Consider the following 27350-nt stretch of genomic DNA (forward strand, 5'->3'; position numbering starts at 1 on the left):
TTTTAAACTAAAGTGAGAGTTAGTAAATATGATCGGAGTGTTTGTGCAATCAGACAATTTCTCCTTTATTTGATTTGGATTAAAATAACTAAAGTTATAAGGCTTAATTGTTCTTTAATTTACAAATTTATTTTTTCAAAATTATTTATTTATCTATTCGTCAAAAAATGTTATTATCTTTTCTTTTATAGTCTTACTAGAATTATTGAAACGACATCATTGTATATATGCCACATTTAATTTGAAATCGTTTCATTTTCTTGATGTTATTTATTTAGATATGAGATTGTAATGGAAAGCACCACTAATCATATGTATAATATATAATTGTAATTATTATGTATTTTTATATAATTTTGTTAAATGTGTTAAATTAATATATTGACAAAATTTTATGGTTAAAAAAATAAAAAAAGCTAGCCTGTTCCAACCCATCATGACCCTTCTAGGCTTGGGTTGGATTGACCAATTTTCGGGCCCTTTCAAATGAAGGGTCAGTCCACACTAGCCCATTAAATTTCTTAGCCCGCTTGGCTTAGGTCGGGTGGGATTGGACTGATCATTTTGACAACTCTAATAATACTCGTGAGTATCTTCTTTGATGGTCAAAATGTCTCAGTTATGTACTTAAATATTTGATTTATGTCTTTTTTTTATCTTTTGTAATTTCGCACAAAAAAATACGAATATTCCCCCTTCATTTTTTCTATTAATGTAAATTTTCTCCCTCTTTTAGTTTCAACATCTAGGTTTTCTTATTTCACAGTGGCTCAGCGGCGCATCCTCTCCCCTCATTTTTTTCTATTTAAGTAAATTTTCTTTCTCTTTTAGTTTCAAAATTTAGGTTTTGTCATTTTACAGTAGCTAAGCGGCGCATCTCCTCTCGACTTAAGGATTGAAATCGTAAGCTCTTTGCCTTCTCTTCCTCTCTAATCTCATCTAGATTGCCAATTTTAGTTTATAAGGTCTTAAGGTCTCTTTTGTTATTTCACAGTGGCTCAGCGGCACATCCACTTCCCCCTCATTTTTTCTATTTAAGTAAATTTCCTTTCTCTTTTAGTTTCAACATTTAGGTTTCGTCATTTTACAGTGGCTCAACGGCGCATCCTCTCGACCAAAGGATTGAAATGGTAAGTTCTTTGCCTTCTCTTCCTCTCTAATCTTATCTAGATTACCAATTTTAGTTTATAAGGTCTCTTTTGTTATTTCACAGTGGCTTAGCGGCACATCCTCTCCCCCCTCATTTTTTCTATTTAAGTAAATTTCCTTTTTCTTTTAGTTTCAATATTTAGGTTTTGTCATTTTACAGTGGCTCAATGGCACATCTCCTCTCGACCAAATGATTGAAATCGTTAGCTCTTTGCTTTCTTTTCCTCTCTAATCTCATCTAGATTGCCAATTTTAGTTTATAAGGTCTCCTCTCGACCAAATGATTGAAATCGTAAGTTCTTTGCCTTCTCTTCCTCTCTAATATCATCTAGATAGCCAATTTTAGTTTATAAGGTCTGTTTTGACTGTTTAATTATGGTTTCAAATTAGGTTCCGATGAGAATCAATACTTCTTTTCAAAAAAGCATGTCTTGACTTTATTTTGCTTCATTCCGCTTTTAGTTTTATCATCTAGATTTTCTCATTCCACAATGACTCAACAATACATCCTCTCTCGACAAAAGGCTTGAAACTGTAAGTTGTTTGCTTACTCACGACTCAAGAGACTTAAAATTGTAAGTCTTTTACCTTCACTTTCCCTCTACTCTCATTTCATTTAGTTTGTCATTCATTTTTAGTATATAATAACTCTTCCAGTTGTTCGATTATGATTTCGAATTAAATCTTGATGAGAGTAATAACTCTTCCAGTTGCTCAATCACATGACATAGGGCCTTAACATCAGTACAACAATAAAAACAAACATCAACTCAACTCTTTAGTTCAAATGCAACATTTAAATTCTACTACATATATGGACAAGTAGAATTAATTGTTATGTGCCTTATTTGTCCTTTAATCTTCCTTTTTTGTCCCCTTAAAAATCAGGGCGGGAAAAGGTGAACGGAGAGCGAAATATAAGATGGAGAATCGAACTCTTACCAACAAGAAAAATCCAGGTAGCAATTAACTGTGCTTACTAAAATTCTCCTATTTTACTTTACTCAATCATGAGAACTTTAATATATATTTTCTCTTGTCACATATGATAATTTATTTTATAATTAACGACTCGAAAAAAATTATCTTTAAGCTCAAATACGATGTCAACAACTTATTTTAAGGAATTGTGTAATATGCTAGCTTGAAATAGGACCATTTTCTTACTCTGTGTCAAATTTATTTTTGTTATGTATATATTTACAAAGTTATCATGTTTGTTTTATTCATTTTCTTCACTTTATCATTATTGTTCTACTAATTTCTTTTTAAGGAATTTTTTACTTATAATAGTTGGTTGATGTGATATGAGCAGGAAGAGTAAACACTACATATGAGAATGAGTTATGATATCTCTACTGGATCATCTTCTTATAGTGAGTCATTCTTCTTTAGATTTGAAGAGATTAGTTTTATTTATATGCTACTTTAATTTATTTTATTTTTTTTTCATTTCTCACACACCTTTATCCTAAAAGTATGAATAGTCTTGTCAAAATTTCAACTCTACCACTAATTTAATTAGTTGTAGAACATTTTTCTCAATAATTATATTTTATTTACATAGAATTATGAGAACTATAAACTAATAGAAACTGAAAAGATTTTTGACAACAAAATGAACTTATAAAATTATTAACTTAGTCATATTAATTTAACAAGTCCGCAATCAGAAGGGTAAGAAAATGTTGCCAAAATTTCAAAATAGCAAACAAATTTTGGGATGAAATTAAGGGGGCAAAGGCTCCACTGCATTAAAAAGGATTACAAAGAGAGACTTAAACATTTATATTCATTTGTCAATCAAACAATGTCTCATACAAATATGACACAGCGTGCCATCCTTAAATTTCCATCATGAATAAGCTTCAATAAGAATCCAATATTAATAGCTACTGGAAACATCAATCAATAGTGCCCTACTGCAAAAAGCACAACCTTGCCTTTTTTTTTTTTTAACACCAACAACTCTTGAAGTCCCAACAAAGATGTACATAAAAATTAATGCCTTCTAGAGTTGTTTGTGCTAAAGACTAGGTTGTGCTGCTTACTCTTAGGCCACTGATTAGTGTTTTCAATAGTTATTGAGATTGATTTCTGATTAGAGCTTATTCATAATAAAATTAATTTATGTATGGATTGCAGAATGATAAAGAAATTGGAGTTTATCTTTCTTTGATCGCGGCGAAGTAAAAGCCAAAAAATAAAAGAATAAATTCAAAGGTAGAAGCATAAATTTGAGTCAATATGTATTAATATGGACAAGGCTCCTCTCTATTACTTCTCTCTCTATTTTTCCAAGTTTTCACTTGGAAGTCATACGTCATAACTAATTATGACACATGGCTTCAATCCAAATGAAAACTTGAAGAAATGGGAAAGAAAAAATAACGAAAAAAAGCCTCAACCTATTAATTTCACATAATACTCGATCAATTTTTGTACTTTATTATTACTTAAAACATATTTAAAATTCTGAAATTGAATAGAAATATGTATAATTTGATCTAAAAATATCATATTTACATGAGTTTATATTGTTGTGTGAGTGGTTACTACCTTTTTCAATACATAATTGAAGTTGATTGGTCCACTTCATCACTTATGACATGGTCGATTATTTAATTATAGTGTTAGAGTCCTAATACAAAAGTGATATCTTTTTGATTCTCACCTTCATAATGATTGGTCCACGTCATTGAATATGCCGCCTCAACGAACCCCCCACCCTTAAATATATTGATTGCTGTATTTGATATTTTGAAGAGTCCATAGCAAAGAGAAGTAAGAGGAGAATTGTGGAGCTAGTATTTGAAGAAAATTGATAAGCGAGCAATGGCTGGTGGTGCGTGGAAGCTAAGTGCATCCTGGATCATCTTGTTCGGTAAGTTTTTTTTTTTTTACTCTTTGTTCAATTTCAATCTCACATCTGTTTGGGAATTGATTAGTCAATCTCGATATATATTGTTCAATTGAAAATTGCTAGTTAGTTGCACAAGTAGCTGAGAGTTTGGTTTGGTTGGTTCTAACATTAGAATGGGAAAAGTGATAATTATGGTTATAACAATGCTGATTGTTGTGTTTCTCTACACATGCAGGGTGCTTGTTCGCATATTCTGTAGCCAACGAAGAAGCTTCCAAGTTGGGAACAGTTATTGGAATTGATCTTGGAACAACTTACTCATGTGTTGGTGTTTACAAGAATGGTCATGTTGAAATTATAGCAAATGACCAAGGTAATCGCATCACCCCTTCATGGGTTTCATTCACAGATGGTGAGAGGTTGATTGGTGAGGCAGCAAAAAATCTAGCCGCTGTGAACCCAGAAAGGACCATCTTTGATGTCAAGAGGCTTATCGGAAGAAAGTAATATACATTATCTTCCTTTTTTTTCAAAATATAATGTCTGAATGTTTGTGTCATATAATAGCAATGACTCAAAACTAATCTATTTGATAGGTTTGAAGACAGAGAAGTTCAAAGGGACATGAAACTTGTTCCGTACAAGATTGTTAACACGGATGGTAAACCATACATCCAAGTTAAGATTAAAGACGGGGAGAACAAGGTCTTCAGTCCTGAGGAGATCAGTGCCATGATTTTGACCAAGATGAAGGAAACAGCTGAGGCTTTCCTTGGAAAGAAAATCAATGATGCAGTTGTCACTGTTCCCGGTAATGTTGAAAAGTTCCTTCTATATTAAGTTCCAACAATTGTATCACATGATTGCTGATCTTTTTATCTGTTCTCCGCTGCAGCTTACTTTAATGATGCCCAGAGGCAGGCCACTAAGGATGCAGGTGTAATCGCTGGACTAAATGTGGCAAGAATCATTAATGAACCGACTGCAGCAACAATTGCCTATGGATTAGATAAGAAAGGTGGTGAAAAGAACATCCTTGTCTTTGACCTTGGTGGTGGAACATTTGATGTTAGCATCCTCACCATCGATAATGGTGTTTTTGAAGTTCTTGCAACAAATGGAGACACTCACCTGGGAGGTTAGCACCCCTTTGTTAACTGCATCAATTGCTGTATTTGTTTTTGTTAGTTTTCCCATATATATTGATATAATACTAAAAATTTACACCAGTTCAAGTTCGATATCTGATTTAGCTTGACGAAAATAAATGCTAGTTGTAAAAACTATTAGTTTCAAATCAGCCTTGTTCACAAGTCACCCTACACATTGATAGTTTCTTCATTGCAGGAGAGGATTTTGACCAGAGGATCATGGAGTGATTAAGAAGAAGCATGGGAAGGACATCAGCAAGGACAACAGAGCTTTGGGTAAGCTTAGGAGAGAAGCTGAGCGTGCCAAGAGATCTCTGAGCAGCCAGCACCAAGTCAGGGTAGAGATCGAATCTCTCTTTGATGGTGTGGATTTCTCCGAAGCACTAACTCGGGCACGTTTTGAGGAGCTAAACAATGATTTGTTTAGAAAGACAATGGGGCCTGTTAAGAAGGCTATGGAGGACGCCGGGCTAGGGAAGAACCAGATTGATGAAATTGTTCTTGTTGGTGGAAGTACCAGGATTCCTAAAGTTCAACAGCTTTTGAAGGATTATTTTGACGGCAAGGAACCTAGCAAAGGAGTCAACCCTGACGAAGCAGTTGCTTATGGTGCAGCAGTACAAGGAGGAATTTTGAGTGGCGAGGGTGGTGATGAAACTAAAAGTATTTCTTCTTCTGTCTGTCTTTTATCCATTTGATGGAGATTTGATTCTTTTAAAAACCATATATTTGACAATTAATTTTGGAATTTAACCAGATATTCTTCTTCTGGATGTGGCTCCACTTACTCTTGGTATTGAAACTGTTGGCGGAGTGATGACTAAGTTGATCCCAAGAAACACTGTCATTCCTACTAAAAAGTCTCAAGTCTTCACCACTTATAAGGATCAACAGACAACAGTGACAATTCAGGTATCTCCTTGAAACTATATTTTCTTAGAGAGCTCAACGTGTTTCGTTTAAAGTCTCAAGAGAAGGAACATATCTGGACTTGTGGCTCTCTTCTGACATGAAAATTCTTACATTCAGGTCTTTGAAGGTGAACGTAGCCTCACAAAGGACTGCAGACAGCTTGGAAAATTTGATTTAACTGGAGTAGCTCCAGCTCCTAGGTACTTAATTGTCTTCTGCACCTGGTTGATCAGTTTCTTTTTGCCTGCTTGACCAAAATAATATCAGCTTCCTGACTAAATTCTTTCATATTTCAACAGAGGAACTCCACAGATCGAGGTGACATTTGCAGTTGATGCAAATGGTATTCTGGACGTCAAAGCTGAAGACAAAGCCTCTGGAAAATCAGAGAAGATTACAATTACCAATGATAAAGGTCGCTTGAGTCAAGAAGAAATTGAACGTATGGTCAAGGAAGCAGAGGATTTTGCAGAGGAGGATAACATATGTATATAACATGAGGAACCAAATCAACGACCAGGATAAGCTTGCAGACAAGCTAGACTCTGATGAGAAAGAGAAGATTGAAACGGTGACAAAAGAAGCACTTGAATGGTTGGATGACAACCAGAGTGGTGAGAAGGAGGATTACGATGAAAAACTTAAAGAAGTGGAAGCTGTGTGCAACCCAATAATCACTGCGGTATATCAGAGGTCTGGTGGAGCACCGGAAGGAGAATCAGGTGCTGGTGACGATGATGAGCTGTAAATGATTGCTAGTTTTTAGTTTACTTTACAAGTGATAGGATATACGCATGATTGTCAGATATATATTTCTTGTTTGACGGTGACAATCAGAAATAGATTTAGATTAGGCATTGATCAATTTACAGTTCCATTTGGAAGACACGTACGATAGAAACATTCATCAATATAGATTGGAACAAGTTTTGAAGTTAAACTTTGAATATGAGCATTAAACTATGATGTTAGTTGATGTAACTTTGTTACAAGCTAAACCTGAGCCAAATAAATAGAGTTGAGTTCTTTGTTCTGGCATTTTAGTACTTGCTTTACGCAGAAATTGTGGATGTAAAAATGCATCATGAGTCAAAAATAAATAAAATGCTGCGCATCCGGGGAATCGAACCCCGGTCAGTACCGTGGGAGGGTACTATGATACCACTACACCAGATGCGCCTTCTAGTCTTTTAGTATGTGTAGTTTTTATAACACTTCGGTTGATCAAACCTTAGGAGTTACTACTTGTAGGGCTATTCAAAAACCAAACTAAAATTAATAACCTAAATCAAAAATATGTAATTGGTTTATCCATCTTAGTAATGTTTTTAATCTTTTTTATCATCAGGTTTTTGGTTCTTTTAACTGTTTGAGTAATGAGTTAACTGATAACTTGATAGTAAATTAATAAAAATATTTATAATATTCGGTATATAAAGTTCTTGATTTAGGGCTTTGTTTCATATTTTTATTTTTAGATGTCTCAAACTCTCGATTATTCTACAATGTGTCAGTGTTTATTTTTAGGTTATATGCAATATGTCAACTCGTCTGCGTGGTTCATTTGATTTTTCACCTTGTTTTAAGTGATTTTAAATAAAATAATCGTGTCAAATCGTAATAGTTAAAACCAGTGGTGGAACCAGAAATTTTATCAAGAATATCCAAGAATAATGGTGTGTGTCTGTCAAAGTAGAATAAAAATTATAGCTCTATTTGGGGTTCATACTCCAAACTGCTCATGCAAATGGACACACATTACCACTATATCAAAGACATAACTTTAGTTAAGGGTGTCCAACTTTAAATAAACATCCTTTAAATATAGAATTTGACATATATCTACAAATAAACTAATCAGCAAATGCGGCTATAGCTCCGCCCCTAGTTAAATCGATAATTGATAACTAATAATTCGATAGTCGATAAATTAATATCTTAATGATATCTACAAATCAATAACGAATAAATCAAATCGATAAACTTTAAAATTGAACCGAACCGATCGATATGCAACCTGATAGTTAGGGTGGAAATGAGTAAAATGAGTTATACTATTATTTTATACTAAATAAACTATTAATAATAATACAAGAATAAAGTTTTTGCTTTTACAATGCAAATAAAGTTTTAGCAATGAGTATGACAGGGGAAGCCAACATTGAAGGCAAAGTTGTAGGGTATTAGAATAATGAGGAAAAATGTATGTAAGGTTAGAGAGATAATGGGATTATTATTTTGACCATTCTCCTCACTCCTCGCCTATCTCTCCTCCATTTGTTCTTTTTTCCCTGAAACCGGACAAAGAAAGACCCTCTTCTCCTCGCTCGACTGGAGATCGAGCTAGGAGAACGAAAACCAAAAATTAATAAATAAAATCAAAGAAAAATGTCCTGCGAAAAGATTGACGGCCTGGCGAGGTGGTTCGGCACCAGTGTCGCATCGGCATTCTTTGCCTCATTGGAACGATGTGCTTGTGTCAATCTCACAACTTATGCCTCTGATGATGAGGAAGAGGAAGAAGCGAAAGATCGACCTCTTTTTATGAACAATTTGCCTTCTCATGTTGATCCTTGCCCTAGGAACAACAATTCTCATTCCGTTGACAACCTCCCTGTTTAAATCATCTGGTAATTTCATCTCATTTTGCATCACTTGCTTGGCTTTTGCATTCCACAATTTTATTTTATTTTTGTTGTTAGTTCAATGTATGTTGCTGGATCTCTTGCCTTTATGGAGTTAATTCTATATATATTGCTTTGGTAGGTGATTATTTGTGTGTTTGTATGAATACATTGCACAGATGTTATTGAATTTAGTGTTGTTCTTAAACAATTAAACATTGAATTCTACGATTGGTTGGATTCGTGTGTACAAATCCTTTATGTCCATTCTATTATGGTGTTCAAATGATTCATCATAATTGGATTACGAAAAGGTATTACTAAGGAGTTCTCTCTAGTTTGTACTAGACAAGGGAAGGAAGAGAGTGGATGCATATTGTACGCTTACAAATCTGTAGAAGGCTGTTTCAATGCCTCGAAGCGATAATCTACAGGTTATCAGAAAAACCTGGAAACTGATGGCTTTTGCACAACAGTGATTTCAAAGTTAGAGATGCTTTGGTCCTCTTCTGCCAGATGGATGGACTCTTAAGGGTTCCAGGTAGGAAAGAGAGGGAAAAGGTTATTTACTTCATCAACTGAAAACCTATCGTGAATGGAGGTTTTCTTTTGTACTCTTGCAGGAAAAAGGTTTAAGGAACAAAGGAAGAGAATGGAGTTAAAAGGCTAGCAGACTTTTGGTTCTAAGTGGATGGATCTATAAAGGAGCTATCTCTTGTTGTTTTTTCACAGTTTTATCCTACTAATGGAGAACTGTAGAGGTGGAACCAAGTTACTAGCTGCTACTCTTAGTATTGGTACAATATTGACACATGCATTGCCATAGGTTGTCTTACACTACATGGCTATTTGGTGGACATAGGATTTATCAACAAATGGAACGATGAATTTCTTGGAAAACTAACTTGGGCTGGCTGTTAGAGAATTGGCAGGGTTGGCTTGTGTCATTTTTAGTGCCTAATCGCATTTACTTCCAAATGTTTCCTTTAGGAACTCCATTCCCAAGATCGTCGAACAGGATTGTCAATTATGACATCGTAACACATGGAGCTTGCACAATGAGTTGTAAAAGAGTTCAAGTCTCATAGATGATAGAGATCTATCTGATTTCTTAGTTTAAGTATAAGATCATTGGCAAATGTATAGCACATGAACTACATCTTTATTATTTTGTTTATCAGAGAACTTGTGCGGCTTCCGGCTACAATTACCCTGGATTTATGATCTCAGAAGAGAAAGAACTGATTTGGACTAGGATTCTGTTTACTCTTGCAAAGAAGGTTGCCACGGGATCTTCTGCAGGGATTATTTTGAAACTTCTATCATTTGGTGAGTTAGATTTATGCCTGTTAAGTGCAAATTTGGAAACCCTTTAGTCTCAAAGTCAGTAAGCTTTTAGACAGTTGGCTTTCTGTTAAGACTCAAGTGCTTAGATGTGTGGCAATCCTTATGGTTGGAATGTCTAAGTACCAAACTTGAAGAAGATTAACAAATCTTTTGTTATTATAAGTGACTCACTGATTTCTATGTAAGTGTTGGGGAAAACCTGGGGCATACGGTTGCTGACATCCAGATATCTTGTCCAAATCGATCACCTAACTACTGTTTGAATGTTCATAGGTTCTAGGAAGAGCTTGTTTGAAAAGATATATGGTTATTATCTGTAAAAGACTTGTTCCAAATGCTAAATTTTCTTGGTCGAGAATCAAACTAATATATTTGACATAGGAACATCTGCCTGATAAACTATATCAAGTGCAAGACTGCTACTTAAGTGGTGTTCTCCATGTTTCTAACATTCAAAAAACAAGTGGTGCTTTCCATGTCTAGAAGTTGTCTTCATTTGGCCCATATTATATTGTGACACCAAAAAAGAAAAAGTTAATATCCTGATCTGATAATGTTTGCTTCTTTGCATTTGGTCATTTTCAATATTTTGCAGCCCGATATCTACTGGACAGCTTACGATGCAACCTTTCTTTCCGTTTTTTTTCATAGAACTGGCATCACCAACTTCGTCATATTAATCCCCTGGCTCCAAACAGAGGAAATGGAAATGTAATTCTGGTATCAACTGTAATATTTTTTTTCCTCTTATAGACTGATTTTTCCCTTGAAGTGTTGTATGATGTGTTTGTCCGTTGGCATTTTTGTTACAAGGTCAAACATTTAAGCACGAAAGACGCCTTTTATTGTTTCTTTACCTTGACATTCTTTACCAAGGGGTCTTGCTTGCTCTAGGAAATAGCAAATGCCAGTGAGGCTGTTGTACTTTATGTTTCTGAAGCTAACAGTGTAAAATTGGCCCTCATAAGCATTGGCAACACAATCTTGTCAAGTTTTCGGGCATTACAACTTTTATGTTCCTGGGGTTATTTTAAAAATAAATTTAGCTTTCATTACTTTATTTAGGAAAACTTCATCATGAACCAGATAAAATAGTATATGTGCTTTTACTCTACTAATTCAGGCATTAAAACTTCTGCGACTGCAAGGGGGTGTTTTTAGCTATGAAAATTGTGAGTGTTTGAAAATTTAAAGAAAAAAGTTTTTCTAATTTCAAAGTGAAAATGGATTTTGGAATTTAGTTACTTCTGTAAGTTTGGTTTTAAAATGTTGATCTATTCTTATATTAGAATGACAAATTCTTAAATTTTTACTAAAGTTATTACAAATTTAGAAGGAACCTTATAAATAGACAGAAACGACATACACAGAGTGAAGAGGTGGAAGTTTTGGTTTGGAAAATTTTTTAAAGATAAAACAATAAAATACTGAAACGAAAAGTTCTGATAAACTGAAAAATTACAAGTTGAAGATGATTATCTAATGACTTTTGGCTGATGACTTATGAACACTTGATTATAAGTACTTTATTGTTTAAAAAAACACATAAATAAGCTAAAACATGACACTATAAAAATGGTTAATTTAGCTGAACGCCCTCTATATATAAGATTTATAGTGTGTATTAGCTCCAACATGCATGCAAATTGGCTCATAGTCACCAAAATTCATCAAGGAATTAACCAATATTTCATAATTCAAAGACTACAATAAGCAAAATCGTTGAATCTCAAAGCAAGGGGGTCAGCTGCTATTAACAATGTTGAAGGAACAACAGTCAGTTCTATACATTTAACATACATTAATAAGTAATAACTACTGAATTTTATACAGAAGAACTAATCAATGAAATCACACTTGTTGTACCAACACTGTGATGCTACTAAATACAATTTTGGAGCCGTAAATTTGAAAATGCCATCTATGTTAGTGTAACTATGTCACCAGCAGCCTTGCCCCCCAAACTTTGATCTAGTATTTAAGTGGAGAAGGGTACAGGAGTGGACTAGTTTAGAACCGTGCACCCAAAAAACCCATGGTACCAGCACCCTCTCTGTAATGAACCTCCCTCTTTTACCAGAAAAGGCGCTGTTCCAACCAGAGGTAGAGAAGAGCACCAGCCCCGAAGCATTTTTACTTTATTTGTAACTGACATCAGCACTGAGATCTCATGCACGTACAGCTGCTACGACACTCCAATGGACTGACTGTATGGCAGACAACAATTCAATCATTTAGAACAGCCAGCATGCCATAAAGATGATGTTCCCCACCATTCCTCCTTGAGAAAATTATAGCCACTAGCTCCTTCCCTGATCTCATTTAGATAACAAGATGAAAGGCCCCGCAGGCAACTCATATGGATAAGCATGTTATGTTGACCTCTCATAAAATATTCATTTCCTTCCATAGTTGGTGGAATGATTGGCCCTAATAAACTAAAATTAGGTGCCAACTAGTGGCAACATCAGGTATATTCAAGCAAACTCTGACATGACTTGTAAGTACCTAAAGGGGCCGGTCAAACATCCTTTCTCATAGGGAGATCTCATTGCAGCAGTGAACTCTGTCGAGTAGTTCCATGACAAAGGATATACACACAGTGGCAGTTTCTGCAATCCAGAGAGGAGGTGCCAAAAGAGGATATAACTTTCACTTCCTTGAAAATCCAGAAATTACTTCTCAAAGTGGTGAAGGCAGTCCATAATTACGATATGACCTTATTCGCCCATCATAGCCTGCAGTAACAATAACTAAACCCCAGGCATGAGAACTGGATGAACTCTGGCAAGAGCTTTTGAGAAACTTGTATTGAGATTTACACATTGCAGAAGGCACAGACCGAGGACTTGACAGTGGAAGCTTCTCTTCAGGCCAGGTCGCAGATCCCTTTGGAATTGCCTCTAAAAACAACCCTTGTCCTAAAGAGAAACAAGGTGAAGCCCCCAAAGGAAAATTGTTTAAGCTTTGACTCAGTACTTGTGAGTGACACTGATTCTCGTGGTTGACATTCTTCAGGCCAGACCAAGGTATAGCAATGGATGCATCACTGTAGAAGAACTCAAATGATCTCACTGCTTCAGGTTGAGATACAGAAGTCTCTTCTGGAATGTGACAGTTCCACAGATAGACATTAGAATCTTCAGATGCAGAGATGATATGCTTCCCATCTGAGGAGAAAGCAGCAGAGAGATGACTTCCTGCATTTCTTAGGCCTAGAGAATAAAGTAGCAGAAAGTTAAAACCTAAGAGAAACAAGAAAAAAGAATTCCACCGGCTATCCAATTAACTAAATATAAAAAAGATTAAGTCGACTGCAGGTCCCATATTTGTAGACAGTTGCAATATCAACTAGTAGGGAAAATAGGTCATCATCTAAAACTCGAGAAGGGAGCATACCTCTGTATTTGCCTATTACATTGATCCCACTAAGGATTCTTACTAGCGAGTCCGCACAAGTAACAATCACTTTACTTGGGTCTTGTGGTAGAAACTGCATTGGAGTAATATGATTGATCAGCATCTTATTACATTGCTATCCAGAACTAATAAAGCAGTAATTAGTATCTGGGTGATGTCTACTAACCTGAAAGCCAGTGATTCTTTTGCAAAGTGACTTCTTCTTACTGACCAAACAAATCTGCTCCTCCAGTTGAATCTCATCATCTGTGATGGTCCAAAAATGTCAAAACACATTTCTAATTTGATATGAAATCAGTATAACAGACTACCCTTTCATTAGCTGCAAAAATATGGACCACAAATTCTATGTCCACTGTAAACTATATATGCATTCTTTCATCAGAAATTGGTATATGACTAACATATGATGCTCATAGAAACTAAAACTACTATCAGGTAATGGAAATACTACTCTGTTAAAGCTTGGAGAAAGAAAAAAACAGAGCATGGGCTAGAACAACTCTGGAAAATCAAAAGACAGAAATGAAAGTGGGAAACCCTCCAACTAGACCTACCCATAACAAAAGAAAGTATAATAAGTTCATGACATTGTGCATAGTTATCTGCCTAAAATCAGCTTGATGGTTAATCAACTGAAAAAAAAGCAACAAATGGGCTAAAAAGCTCTTAAATAAAAATATAAATCCTAACTGCAGGTGATCAATGCTATTTTGGTATATATAAGGAAAAGAGGCAACATTACCAATAAAACTAAAGAAGCAACATGCGCCTTCTATAGAGCCAATAATTCCACCCTGCATGAGAAGTAGATAACTTATTTAATGAACTGCTTGGATTTCTGAATCTATGAGGTAAGTTTGTAAAAAGGAAACAAGATATGAAATAACTACCTTCCCATCAGGACGATAGGATATAGCAGTCACAATGTCTTTTATGTCCGTCCAAGTCACAACTTGACCGCTGTTAATCGCCCAAATACGAACTTTTCCATCAATTGAACCACTGATGAAACAATTATCATTTACTGGGTTGAATTGTACGCAAGTCACTGAAAAACAAAAAGAAAGAAAATAGTGAGTAATGCAGTCTGGAACTAAAATGTCAGAAACTTATAACAGATAGGCTAATCAGCAAAAAAAAAAAATCAGAAAAATATAGAATGATCTAACAAAAGGTTTGGTGCATACCATAATTACTATGCGAAAAGACTTTGAGGCATTTATCACATCCAACTTGCCACAGACGAACAGTTTTGTCCATTGATGACGAAAGCAAATACTGCAAGAATAATAAATTATAAAAGAGAACTTGATTAGATCCAGAAGTGTTCACAAAGCTTTAATCAAGTATAGAGCAGCAATAAACATACATTGTTCTCTGACCAAGAAACATCCAATATATCGCCACTATGTCCTCGGAACACATGTAGTGGTTCTTCCAAAATTCGAAAGACCTTAGGCGGGAAAATGACACAGGAAGACCCTGTTGTTTTCTTTAGACCCCTCAATTTATTGATTCTCTCTTTCTCTGTCACCAAAGGAGCAAGTTGTGAAAGATGGTTCACTGTGAAGTACATGCAAGATGGATCTAAGTCTGGAATATCGACTTCATCGGATCTCTCGTCTTCCACCACTTGCCATACACGCACAATCTTATCTTCACCGGCACTGGCTAGGTATTGCCCATCAAGGCTGAATTTCATAGTTAATATTGAACCTTCATGAGCCTGGATATCTTGCCCCACAAAAAGTCCAGAGAGTTCATTTAATCGCTTCTTTCGGTGGTGAACCTTAGTCCTCTGAACCCTAGACCTTTGGACAGTACTGGAGCTGTCAATCTTTGAATTGTTAGTTCTCCCTCTGTCATTTACAATGCACGTCAGTAATCGCAATCTACTTATTAAACTCCGCTTGACCACATTCAGTTTTCTCCTAGCATCTCCATTGGCCTCAAATTCTTGTTGTCCAAGTTGCTGGCGTTCCAATTTCATAGTTTCGTGATTAGTCTCAGCCTGATCATGTACATCGCACTCACTTCCACCATCTGGATTGCCACTCCGACACACAAATGTCTCATTTGAATCCAACTCTTTATATGAACCCAAAACACCGACAGACAAACCAGGAAGATGAACTTGCTGAGAAGGAAATTCATCTTCAAGAATTGAGGTTCGCACCACAGCCTCACTACTCTCCATAATCCTTTCAATTTCACAACTAGAATCAGAACTTCCGTATACATCCACTAGATCTTCCCCCATCCAACTAAAGAATTCCCTACGACGCTCTCTAACACTGCTGGGACTTCTACTCCACACATCATACTGGTAGCTACTAGTGACACAATTATCAATCCTGGAGCTGGATTTGAGCACCTGGGGTTCATTAGAACCCAAATCAGGTACTTGGCCAATATTCTCAGAGGCATCAAAAAATACACATTCTTCATCATCACTAATGCTACCCATTATACCTTTGAGTTCACCCCATGAAACCCCACCACAACAAATCACCTTTTACAATGTGCTGAATTATTCTCTCCTCGAAAAGCCTAAGAATTTTTTTTTATAAAAAAAAAAAAAACTACTACAAGTTAGTAAAAGAACAAACACAACTACCAAGTAAACAGCAATTTTATCTGTACTTTTAACATTAGAATAAACAAAAAAAACACAAATAGATCCAGCAAGGATCCCAACCAGACACAATATAAATTACACAGTATAATTTCAAGAAAAGAACCTTTTTTTTTTTAACTTATAGTACTCCACTATAGCTATATCCAAACAGAACCCTTAAGCCACCAAACCAAAAGAAACCAACAAACACCCATAAGTTATTTTCACGGAAACATGAAAACCCACATAAGCAAAATTAATAGGGAAGCAATAAATCAGAGAAAGAAGAAGAAGAAGAAAGAAAACGACAAAGATAGAAAAACAAAAATACGAAATTGAAAGGCGTGAAAAGGATAAATTTGCTCACATGGGTCCGGCTTGTTTCTACAGAATTGAATGGATGAGATAGAAGAAAATATTCAAAGGCGATTTCCCTAGACACAAACACACACTTCTCTCTCTGTTGCTTAAACAGGGGGAAGTTTTAAAGAGAAAAAGGGGAAAATTCCTTGATAGACGTGATGATGAATGGAGCGAGAAACGAGTAAAAGAAAGTATGCTGTGTAGTCTTGTTTGCTTCTTCCTTTGTGCGCCACCCTATTTTGCCCACATTGCAGGACTCTCTCTTACAACATTACAACAACTCTCTCTCTCTCCCCTGTTATTATTTAGCTTTTCTCCTATATAATATATAAACATATTTTTTAACTTAGGTTTAATTATTCCACTAAAATTTTGATTCGATTATTTAAGGAGTTAACTATTTAATATTTTCAAGTGAATGACTCTTCTTTTTAACAAAACATTCCTCTCGTGACGTGAAGCTCTAGCTTCACACATGTTTTATATAGCAGAATATGCGTAGTACACTCATCTAAAACAAAACATTTGTTTCGTGACGGTGAGGCTCTAGCTTCACATATGTACTACTTAGAATTGTCATATAAAACGTCACGTAAAATGTATTTTCTATCTATAAATTTATATATCTATGTATATATAGCTAAAGTTATTTAAATATCTATTTATATATAATTAAAATTGAATCAGTTACAGAAAAAAGAAAAACATCTTTATATATATATATTTTTTATTTTATTTTTGCTATGTAACCGACCATACAATGATAAGCATTACTACTCGATGTATTTGAATTTACTTTGACATAATCCGAGCCAATCGTAAACTTCTTTTAAGATATTGATTATTGACCATTGAGGAAATAAGGTTGGTAGTATCTAAGTAGTAAGTTCATTCTATAAAAGTAGATTCATATATTAAATGTATTATAATTCTTTTTACTATTATAAATATATTTAAATATTTACGTGATTATAAAAAAAATTTATTAATAATATATGGTTTTTTTCTAATAAACAGTTTAATAAAGAGATAGCATCCAATAAAGTGAAACCTATGAATTAATTGACTAGGGAGCCATAGTGACAAACTGCAATTAGGAGTATTCACGATTTGATTAAAATCAATTGAAATAAAAAATCAACAAAACTGAATAAATAATATAAATTGGTTATTATTTGGTTTAGATTTGTATTTTTTTTAAAATCATTTGATTTGATTTTACTAAAAATAAGACGAATAAAAACAATATATCGAATTAATAAATGATATACCCAACATATTTTTATATATACTTTTTTCAAGGAAATTTTATTATACAATTTATTGTTATAAATAGTCTTAACTAACATCTATATTTTTTTTCATGAAAAGTTGCTTCCTCTAAGTAGGCTTATGAACTTGCCATCTATTAAGCTCGCTTATTTTTAAAAAATTATACATTCTAACACATTTATTCAAAGAAAATAATTATGAGCTTACCTTCATATAATTTTTGTATTTCTTATTTACTTGATTAAGAGCCTGTTTGAAATTATTGCTAAAAATTATTTACTTTCAAAAATATTTTTTCAAAATAACTTTTTTCAAAAAAGTGTTTTTAGACAAGAAAAGAATAATTTGTATTTGATTAATTTATTTGAAAAGTATTTTTCATAAGTAAATTGTGTTTGACAAATACTTGCTAAATACTTTTGAGAGTCAAATTAAGGAAAATAACAAATATCAATGTACTATCATTAAGATTATTTTTATACAGAGAATTATTTAATATCTATTACAAAAAGATAGTTTTATTTTTCTTTTTATTAAATTAAAATGGAATATTCAAATTTTCGATCAATATTATACCTTGGAGAACTAAAACTTTGAATTATTTTTTTCTTTCTATATCTTGCAAAAATATTGTTGATACTTTTTTCTAATTGTGCAAAACAATACGTAATATAATAAATAAAATAATAATTCATAATTGTAAAATAACATACAAATTTTAATACATAAAAATAACATATAAAACTTTTAAATGAAACTTAACTAAATTTATGAGATATGTTAATTTAATTAAAAAGAGATATATTGATAAATATGTATATACAGAAAAGATATTTTAGCATTATAAAAAAATAATATTCTGCTTCTACTTTTTTGTAAAAAACAGAATTTTTTAGTTTCTTTCCAACGGTAGAAAAATTATTTCTATTTTCATTTAATAGCATTTTTACTAATTTGTCAAACACCTAATTTAAAAAAAAAAAGTGTATCTGAACTCCTATATCAATGTCAAACAGGCCCTAAAACTTATTGATATTAAGATTGCTTTTCTCCATAATCTAAGAAATTATTACAACCACAATAAAAGGTTAATAATGATATTGTAAGTTAAAAAAATTCTTATCCAATTGTAGGAGAAAAATATAATTATATTTCTTAAAACCCGAAAACTCAAACTAAACCAATAATAATAAAATAGTTAAATATAAAGTATATCTAATTTAATTTAATTTAATTTTAATAATTAAAAAATTAATTAAATTAAATTTTATTTTAAAATCAATTCAAATCAAACTACGAGCGCTTTCACCGACTGTCATTCTTAGCTAATACAAAAGAAGTTGGTGCTGATATTTCTTTATTTTAGAAAAAAGAAAGGCATGGCCACTAAACTCATTGAACATAATAATGTGCTAATCATTATTAAGGATTAAATGATTTTTTTTCTTTTATCTTTTTGTTACAACAAAGAAGTCAAGTGTCTTTGTCGAATCAAATCTGAATAAACAAGTAGAGTGTTTAAAAATTGGTCTCAATTTGATCCAAGAAAAAGTCCATAAAAAATTAAAAAATAATAAAAACAGTGCACAGATGTTTTATAATTAAAATAATATTGAAACAATTTGAATTCTCTTAAAGAAATCCACCAATTAACAATTATGGATTATTATTGACTTGATCATTATAAGCACTACAGTTAACCTTAATTTAAAATTAATTATTTTGGTCAGTATTTTAATTGTGTTATGAAATCAAGCTCATAAGACTATAATCATAAAAAGAAGAATGCAAGAGAAGTAGATAGAAGAAGAGGACTTTTCTTGTTATTCAAATGTATATTACAATGGTGAATGTTATCTCTATTTATAGATAGAGAAATCAACCAAAATGTCATCATGTTTAATGTCACATTAGTAGATACATTTTTATTCCAAAAAGGTTCATATCACCTTGAAAATATATATCCATGATAAGAATAAATTTATGATAAGCTTAATGGGCAATCAACTTAATTCAATGTATTTATAACAAACTAAAAATAAAATAATCTTTTTTTCAAAAATAAAATAAAATTTGAAGAGTATAAAAAAAGTTAAAAATTGTAAGCCAACGAGCACCGTCAATAATTCGGAGATAAAAATGGATTTGGAAATCAAATTGATGCATTTTATTTATGTGCTATTTAAAAAGTTAAACATGATGACACTAAAAAAATTTAAATCAAACTACACAATTTTAATAAGATTTGTTTATTTACAAAATTAAATGAGAAAAAAGAAGTTAAAGACACGGTATTCGTGATGATTTTTCTAAAGATTGGATATTCTTTTAGAAATAAAAATACGCCATATAAACTTTAAAAATATTAAAACTGCTCTAAAGTCTAAATGATAGCATAATCTAAAATCAAAACACTATCACAATAGTGTTCGAACCTTTTAGATATTCATATAATCTATAAAAATAGGATTTTACCTATGAAATATAATTTTTTATAAGGGGTGTCTGTTTAATCAATCTCAAAATACAATAACCTTTTCATGGGTAAAATTGATTGACTCATAATTTTTAGCGCTTATTAAATTTTAAACTCTTTCGATAGAATTTCAATTTAAATAAAAATATAATAAAATTAAGTAAAAAATATATAATAATATATAATATGGTAATCAACTAAAAGAAAACAACATGTGATAATTTTTATTGCTAATCGTCAGAAAAATATATATTTAATTTAATTAACAAAGGGGGTTGGTTGCACGGATTTCTTGCAAAGGACAAATCGAAGATCGTAAAGAAATACTAACAAATTCAATATTGGCAGCTATATAAAGGCAATGGGAATCTTCAAAGAAGCATATATAACCTCAAATAACGTATTCATTTGTTTAATTTTATTTGTCATGGTTTATTTTTTAGAATCAAATAATAAAATATTTTACTAACATTTTATATTATTACTTTTCATCATATTATTATGTAAAAAATTGTAATTTATAGTACTCTTTTTTATAGTTTTTGAATATCTATATTTTTTGTTTAAAATGTCAAATTAATATAATATAGTTTAATTTTAAAAATTAGTCAAATTAATTTTCGAAAAGCACGACATGAAAAAAAAAAAGTGGAAAGGAAGTAAGTAGCAAGAACTAACAATGAAATTACGTATTAAAATTTAATTATGAGAACTAAAAAATGCAATATTTCAAATAAGTTATATTTATTCTTTTTATTCAATTTTAGAATCCTATTTATTTTTATATTCTCAAAAAAATCATTTTTATTCTTACGATTTAAATTTTCATGTCCCACTTTAATGTCGGTTCAATCGCATGTACTTTCAGTTAAGTACCAAAATATATAATAAATTATTTCAATTAGTCACTCAAATTAGTGTCTATTATATAGAGATAAACTAATCACTCCAGCCTTCTTTAACATCATATATGTTTCAGTTAAAACTGATATGTAATATAATTAATTAATTAATAAATATGACATCTGTTGTATATGTAAAACTTATTTACGTATATAATATAATTTGAGAACTTATAGAAAAATAATTTAAAATTTAAATAAAAATATCTAATATAAACTTTTGATTTTTATTTCGTGCTTTAATGTCGTTTCAACTATGTATTTCGATTGAGAACTAAAACATATAATAAATTACTTCAATTAGACACTCAACTTAATGTTTATTTTTAAACATCCGCTACACAAAAAAACTAATCATTTAAAATAAATCACCTCCTTTTACCATATACATTAGCCTTAATAAATAACTGTAAAATCTCATATATATTTCAATTACTCAATCAATGCGACATACACATATATATAACTTATCTTTCTATACGATAAACATTGTTTTTTTGATTTTTCACCCGATTTACCCTGTAACCATGGTTAGAAAGTAGTGGAATACCATTATGAGTGATAAAACAAAAAAGAATGAAATGTGAGATAGTATTTATATATTGTCTGATGTTTAGGTAGTTTGCTACAAAATTAGGTGCCAGAAAGTAATGGGCTAAAGATGGCTTCTTGTGTTATCACAACTTTGGGAGTCCCCTCTATTCCGACACCTTTTCATAATAACAGCCAACATTTTATTTGGTCCACACTAAAGTCAAGACCTTCAGTTTTTTCCTGACATTTCTCAATCTCTATGTCTTCCTTTCCTCTATGTATATGAGTGAGTATGGGTTTTGCCCATTGCTTCCCCTCCTACAACATATATATCCTCTTTCAAGTATTGGGATATGATTAAATTTTTATTTGTATGAGTTGTCTCTAATTATTTAATGATAATTTACGGATCACAATATATTTATCTATGACCTAATTTTGTTCGGGATAAGTTAGGTAGGAATCAAGGTATTTGATATAAGTTATGTAGTATCTAATTTGTTTACCATAAATTTGCTTCCCCTAGCATATGTCATGTAGGAATCAAAGTTATGCTTCGCCTATGTAGGAACTTTTAAGATATAGCTTTTGGATTCTGTAGGATTTAAGTGGCATAACTTGTGTTATATATTTTGATACAAAAATATAAACTTATGTCGAATAGAAATTGTTTGTTATTTTGGTGTGAGAGGTATTCTTGATCACTTATTGGTTACTTGTCTTGAAGTGCTAAAGAGCAAAACTTTTAAAAACAATCATATTTGAGGATAAAATTAAAGATTGATCCATAAGAAGGATATTTGTGCAAATGAGACATCACAAACCGTGCATTGCAGGACCTATTTTTTGGGGCGGCGTTCTCAATTAAAAAAAAATTGTTATATCAAAATCTCAAACCCAAAACCACTTATTAAAGGTAGGACAAATCTCAATCATCTCACGATGACTTACGTTGGTTCAACTCTTTTGAAAATTCTAGCGCTTCACGTCCTCTACTATTGTTTGGCAACATTTTAAAATTAAATTTTTGATATACTTTTTGAATGTTGTAATTGATAATTTCTGTATTTGATTATCACTCAAACTCCATTAACAATCGTTGAGAAAACTTAAGCTAAGAAGAGAAAAGAGAGTTTTATTGGAATGAGAGAAAAAACAAAATTAAAGAGTATTGTTACATCACATTGTATTTATAGCTTTCAACAACATTAACTAACTAACTTCACTCGTAACAACTTTTACTAACAATATCTATCATTGCTGACTACTTTACCCCTTAACTCATTATCACGTTATGCCTATTTCATTACTCCTTCTCAAGCTGGCAGGTATGAAAATATTCAGCATGCCCAGCTTGCCTACTAGGAACTCATGTTGTGGTCTTGGCAATCCCTTGGTCAATATATCTGCTACTTGATCCTTGGTATCAACATGTATTGTCTTGATCAAACCCTCCTGTATTTTCTGTTTGATGAAGTGACAGTCTATTTCGATGTGTTTAGTACGCTCATGAAACACTGGATTTGCTGCAATATGTAGTGCAGCCTTGCTATCATTGTGTACAACCGCTAATGCAACCACTTAAACATTTAATTCCTTCAGTAAAGCAGTCAACCATACTACCTCAGAAACTGCACTAGCCATGCTTCTGTATTCAGCTTCTGCAGAACTTGTGGAAACTACACTTTGTTTCTTTGATTTCCAAGAAATCAATAAGCTACCATGTTTAACTTAAAAACCTTAAACTGATTTTCTGATAATAGGGCAGGAGGCCCAATTTGAGTCACAAAAGACTGCTAATGAATTGGAAACTCGGTTGCTCAATAAATCCCCGAAGCTAGCTCTCTTTTGATATATTTCATGATCCTGACTGCTTCATCCAAATGTGATATTTTAGGTTGTTGCAAGAACTGACTAAGTCTATGTACATCATAGGCTATATCATGCCTTGTTAATGTCAAATACAACAGTTTCCCAATCAATCTTTGGTATTTAGTCTTATCTTCCAGCATGTCATCATCTGTTTTCTGCAGTAGCTCATCAAGACCCTGTGTAGTTAGCTTTATATTAACCTCCAAAGGTGTCTAGGTAGGTTTGACAACTCCAATTCCCAGCTCTGAGATAATCTCAAGAGCATACTTCCTCTGATTCACTAGGATTCATTACCTTGGAAGATCATTGAACTCTATTCCAAGAAAGAACTTCAAAGTTCCTAAATCCTTGATCTTGAAGACTTTATGTAGGGATGCTTTAGTTTCCTCAATGACAGATATATTACTGCATGTTACTAGCATATAAATCTACATAGACCAAAATGATGATAGTATCACTCCCTTTTTTGTTTATAAACAGTGAGTGATCCAAACAACTTTGAGTGAATTAAGGCTTCAGATAACTTCAAATTTCATTGTCTGCTAGCTTGTTTTAGTCCATATAAGGATTTGACAAGTCTATAAACAATTGTGCCAGATGTGCTAGACTCCCCTTGACTTGGTAAACCCTGAGGAAGTTGCATATAAACATCCAACTGGTGAACATGCCAATTATGTTGGGCACCTAAAGATAAAACAACTCTCAGTGGCAATTTTGACCGCTAGGGAAAATTGTTTCATGGTAATCATGGACCTCTTGTTGGTTGTATCCTTTTGCCACCAACCTGGACTTGAACCTCTCCACCTCCCCAGAAGCTTGCAACTTCACTTTATAAACCTATCGACAACCAATAGCAACCTTAGCTTGGGGTAAGGAACTTGGTCCCAAGTGTGATTGAGTTCAAGAGCCTGTAACTCAGAATTCATGGCTTCAATCCATCGACTATCCTGAATGGCTTCCTGATAGAACTTAGGTTCATGGATGTTAGAGAGGGAGCTGAGATATACATGATGTGCAGGAGAAATAGCTTCATAAATAAGGTATGCACTGATTGGATATGAAACATTAGTCATAGCCTTTTTAGTAATGTAATAAACATGCCAAAGAGAAGCCTTGGTCACTCTTTGTGATCTGCGTGGCTGTGGAGAAACATCAAGAGGGATAGATGACTGATGAATTGCATCTTGAAGGGGTGCATGAACATGTACATGTACTGGACTGATAGGATCAACTACAAAGGAATTAGGGGGATCTGTAGCAGGAGGCTCATCCAAGGGAGAAATATCACCAGATAATAAAGGTTCAGAAGACTAGGGAAATGAAACATCATAAGGTACAAGTCCATGAGATGATTCAAAAGGATATACATGTTCCCTAAATGTAACATCCCTAGTGATATAAAATTTTCCCTTTGAAAAGTCAAATAATATATAGTCTTATGGTGGTTGTAAATAACCCATGAACACAGAGGGCATTGCTCTTGAAGCAAATTTGTCCACCCTAGGCAATACACTCCTATGACACAAACATCCAAAAGTCCTAATATGACTAAGAGTAGGCTACATTCCAAAAAACAACTCATAATGGGATTTCCAACCAAGGACTGCTGATGGCAATCTGTTATATAAGATGCAGTTTGACTGCAATGACCCTTAAAATTCAAAGGAATATTCCCCAGAAATATGAGGGATCTAGCTACTTCAAGCAGGTGTCTATGTTTCCTCTCAGCTACACCATTTTGCTGAGGTGTGTGGACACAATTTCTTTGGTACAAAATGTCAAGTTTTTGGAGGAAAAGTTGCAGATCAACATTCACAAATTCATTATCATTATTTGATCTAATTGTTTTAACGACAGCCTGAAATTGAGTGTGTATTAACTTGAAAATTTGCCTTAAGACAACTATAACATCACTCTTAAATTTCAGTGAGAAAATCGAGATTATATGGGAGAAATCATCAACAATAGTCAGAAAATGTTTGTTTCCATCAAATGTTTCTACATGGTATGGTTCCCAAATATCTAAGTGCAACAATTCAAACTCCTTATTAGAGATAGTAGTAGAATGCGAAAATGGATGTCTAGTGTGTTCAGCTAGAGGGAAAACATTACAATCAAGTAAAACTGATTTACAGTCATCCAATTTATAACCAAGTAATGTTTTCATGGAAAGACTAGAAGTATGAGCTAGCCTTTTATGCCACATTAATATGTGCCTTTTATGCCACATTAATATGTCCTCATTTGTTTTTGTTTCAACATGAAACATGTGTACTCCTGTAGTTGAACTATCAGTGATGTCATTGTGTGGTTGTGAGGACATTAGGTAAAGAACATCACTCTCCTTGCTAATCCACTTCAAGGTTCCACTAATAAGGTCCTGAAATAGATAGAAATTGGGATGAAAAAAAAGACAAAACAATTGCGCTCTCTAGTGATCTTTTAGACTGATAAAAGGTTGTACTTAAAATCAAAAATGAATAAAACATTTTCAAGGACTGTCATATCCCCTAATCTGCATTTTTCAGGATGAGGCACCCTTGTAACCCTACCATTAGGTAGATAAACCTTCCCATTATGAGTAGTAGTGACCTGTTTTACCATCAAACAACATATCTAAACTAGCTGTCATGTGATTTGTTGCTCCTGTATCTATAATCCATTTTACCTGCTCTACTGTGGGTAAGGTTTTAAAATCAATACCTGTCATATTAGTCATGCATTCTAATTGTTTCTCCTTGTCAAGCATAGTTTGAATTTGTCCATGTTGAGCCTTATTCAAGTGTGGAGCTATTTGGAAGTCTCCCTTTCCAATTGAACAATCAACCTTAAAACCTGTATGCATGTTTGGATGAATGTTTTCAGTCTGAGTATTACAGGAAGTAGGACATGTATACATGTATGGACTCATCTTCTTAAATTGAGAAGTATGTGCAGCAAGAAAAACCTCTTTCTTCCTTTCTTTGTATCCTGGTGGATATCCAACCAATCTGTAGCACACAACCTTTGTATGACCTTTAATTTTGCAGTGAACACATATAATATTTCAATTCTTATGTGGCTTCTGATTGTAGTTCCCTTTTCCTGCCACCGTTGCTCTTAATCAATCCTTTCTCCTGAACTTGATGAACTAGTAATCGATCTCTGACTTTCTCTTTCTATCAACATATAATAAGCCTTATTGATGTTATTAGTGGGACTAGTTATCAATATTTCACTCTTGGCTTGTTCATAATTCTCATTTAATCCCATAAGAAATTGCATCACCTCTAATCTCTGAATGTGCAGCATGAAATCCTTGGATTTGATACAATTGCATGGAGGTGGAGTCCTACTGTCAAACTCTGCCTAGAATGCCTCAATTTCGAGAAGCGTTAACTTTATCAATTTTTTCTTTTTAAGATCTTCCTAGAGCATTTTTGCACTTTCTGCGTAAACAATTTTTGTGTGTAGTTCATTCGTTACTGATCCAATATCCAAACAATTATAATTGCATCACATCTGTCCTAATAATGATCTAGGTCTGTAGAAAAGTCCTCTTTCTTCCAAGTCCCATTTATGATCGCTAGCTTCTTTTTTTCGAGCAATTGGATTCGCATAGACCTACTCCAGATCGAATAGTTTTCAGATTTTGTCAACAGAATAGAAACTATAGGTCCTCCAGTTGTATCATAAGGATGAATAAAGAGTGCATGTGTGTAGTCAATCTTTGTGGTTGTCATTACTACTCTTAGTTAGCAATCACACTGATCCATTCACTACAATGCTACTCTACCTAGATCGATCAATTTAAAATCACAAAAGTGATTGCTGCTCTGATATCATGATAATTTTTATATTTGATT

General features: G+C 33.1%; 1 protein-coding gene, 1 long non-coding RNA gene, 1 other non-coding gene and 1 pseudogene across 4 annotated transcripts; 2 read left to right on the forward strand and 2 right to left on the reverse strand.

Moving 5' to 3' along the window:
• The first annotated feature begins 856 nt into the window (after positions 1-856).
• LOC101245850 (luminal-binding protein 4-like) lies at positions 857-7015 on the forward strand (annotated as a pseudogene).
• A 168-nt stretch (positions 7016-7183) lies between these two features.
• On the reverse strand, positions 7184-7254 carry TRNAG-CCC (transfer RNA glycine (anticodon CCC)). Its single transcript has one exon. It is a non-coding gene; the product is annotated as a tRNA-Gly (tRNA).
• Positions 7255-8215: 961 nt separating this feature from the next.
• LOC101260144 (uncharacterized) lies at positions 8216-11106 on the forward strand. Its single transcript, XR_182850.5, has 2 exons — positions 8216-8705; positions 10642-11106. It is a non-coding gene; the product is annotated as an uncharacterized lncRNA (long non-coding RNA).
• Positions 11107-11768: 662 nt separating this feature from the next.
• Positions 11769-16904, reverse strand: LOC101260733 (uncharacterized WD repeat-containing protein C18H10.05). 2 transcript variants are annotated; one of them, XM_004240913.5, is made up of 8 exons: positions 16454-16904; positions 14839-16019; positions 14657-14747; positions 14360-14517; positions 14212-14263; positions 13633-13712; positions 13446-13539; positions 11769-13261 (listed from the first exon to the last, which is right to left on the reverse strand). In XM_004240913.5, the coding sequence occupies exons 2-8, from the start codon at positions 15934-15936 to the stop codon at positions 12729-12731; spliced, it is 2106 nt and encodes a 701-aa protein (XP_004240961.1). In that variant the 5' UTR covers positions 15937-16019; positions 16454-16904; the 3' UTR covers positions 11769-12728. The 2 variants fall into 2 exon arrangements, with proteins under 2 accessions (XP_004240961.1, XP_069155330.1); XM_069299229.1 differs by lacking the exon at positions 16454-16904 and having other exon boundaries at positions 14839-16408.
• Between the last annotated feature and the right edge of the window lie 10446 nt (positions 16905-27350).

The sequence above is a fragment of the Solanum lycopersicum genome, chromosome 6, assembly GCF_036512215.1.
Source record: "Solanum lycopersicum chromosome 6, SLM_r2.1".
In the NCBI taxonomy this organism is placed as follows: Eukaryota; Viridiplantae; Streptophyta; class Magnoliopsida; order Solanales; family Solanaceae; genus Solanum; species Solanum lycopersicum.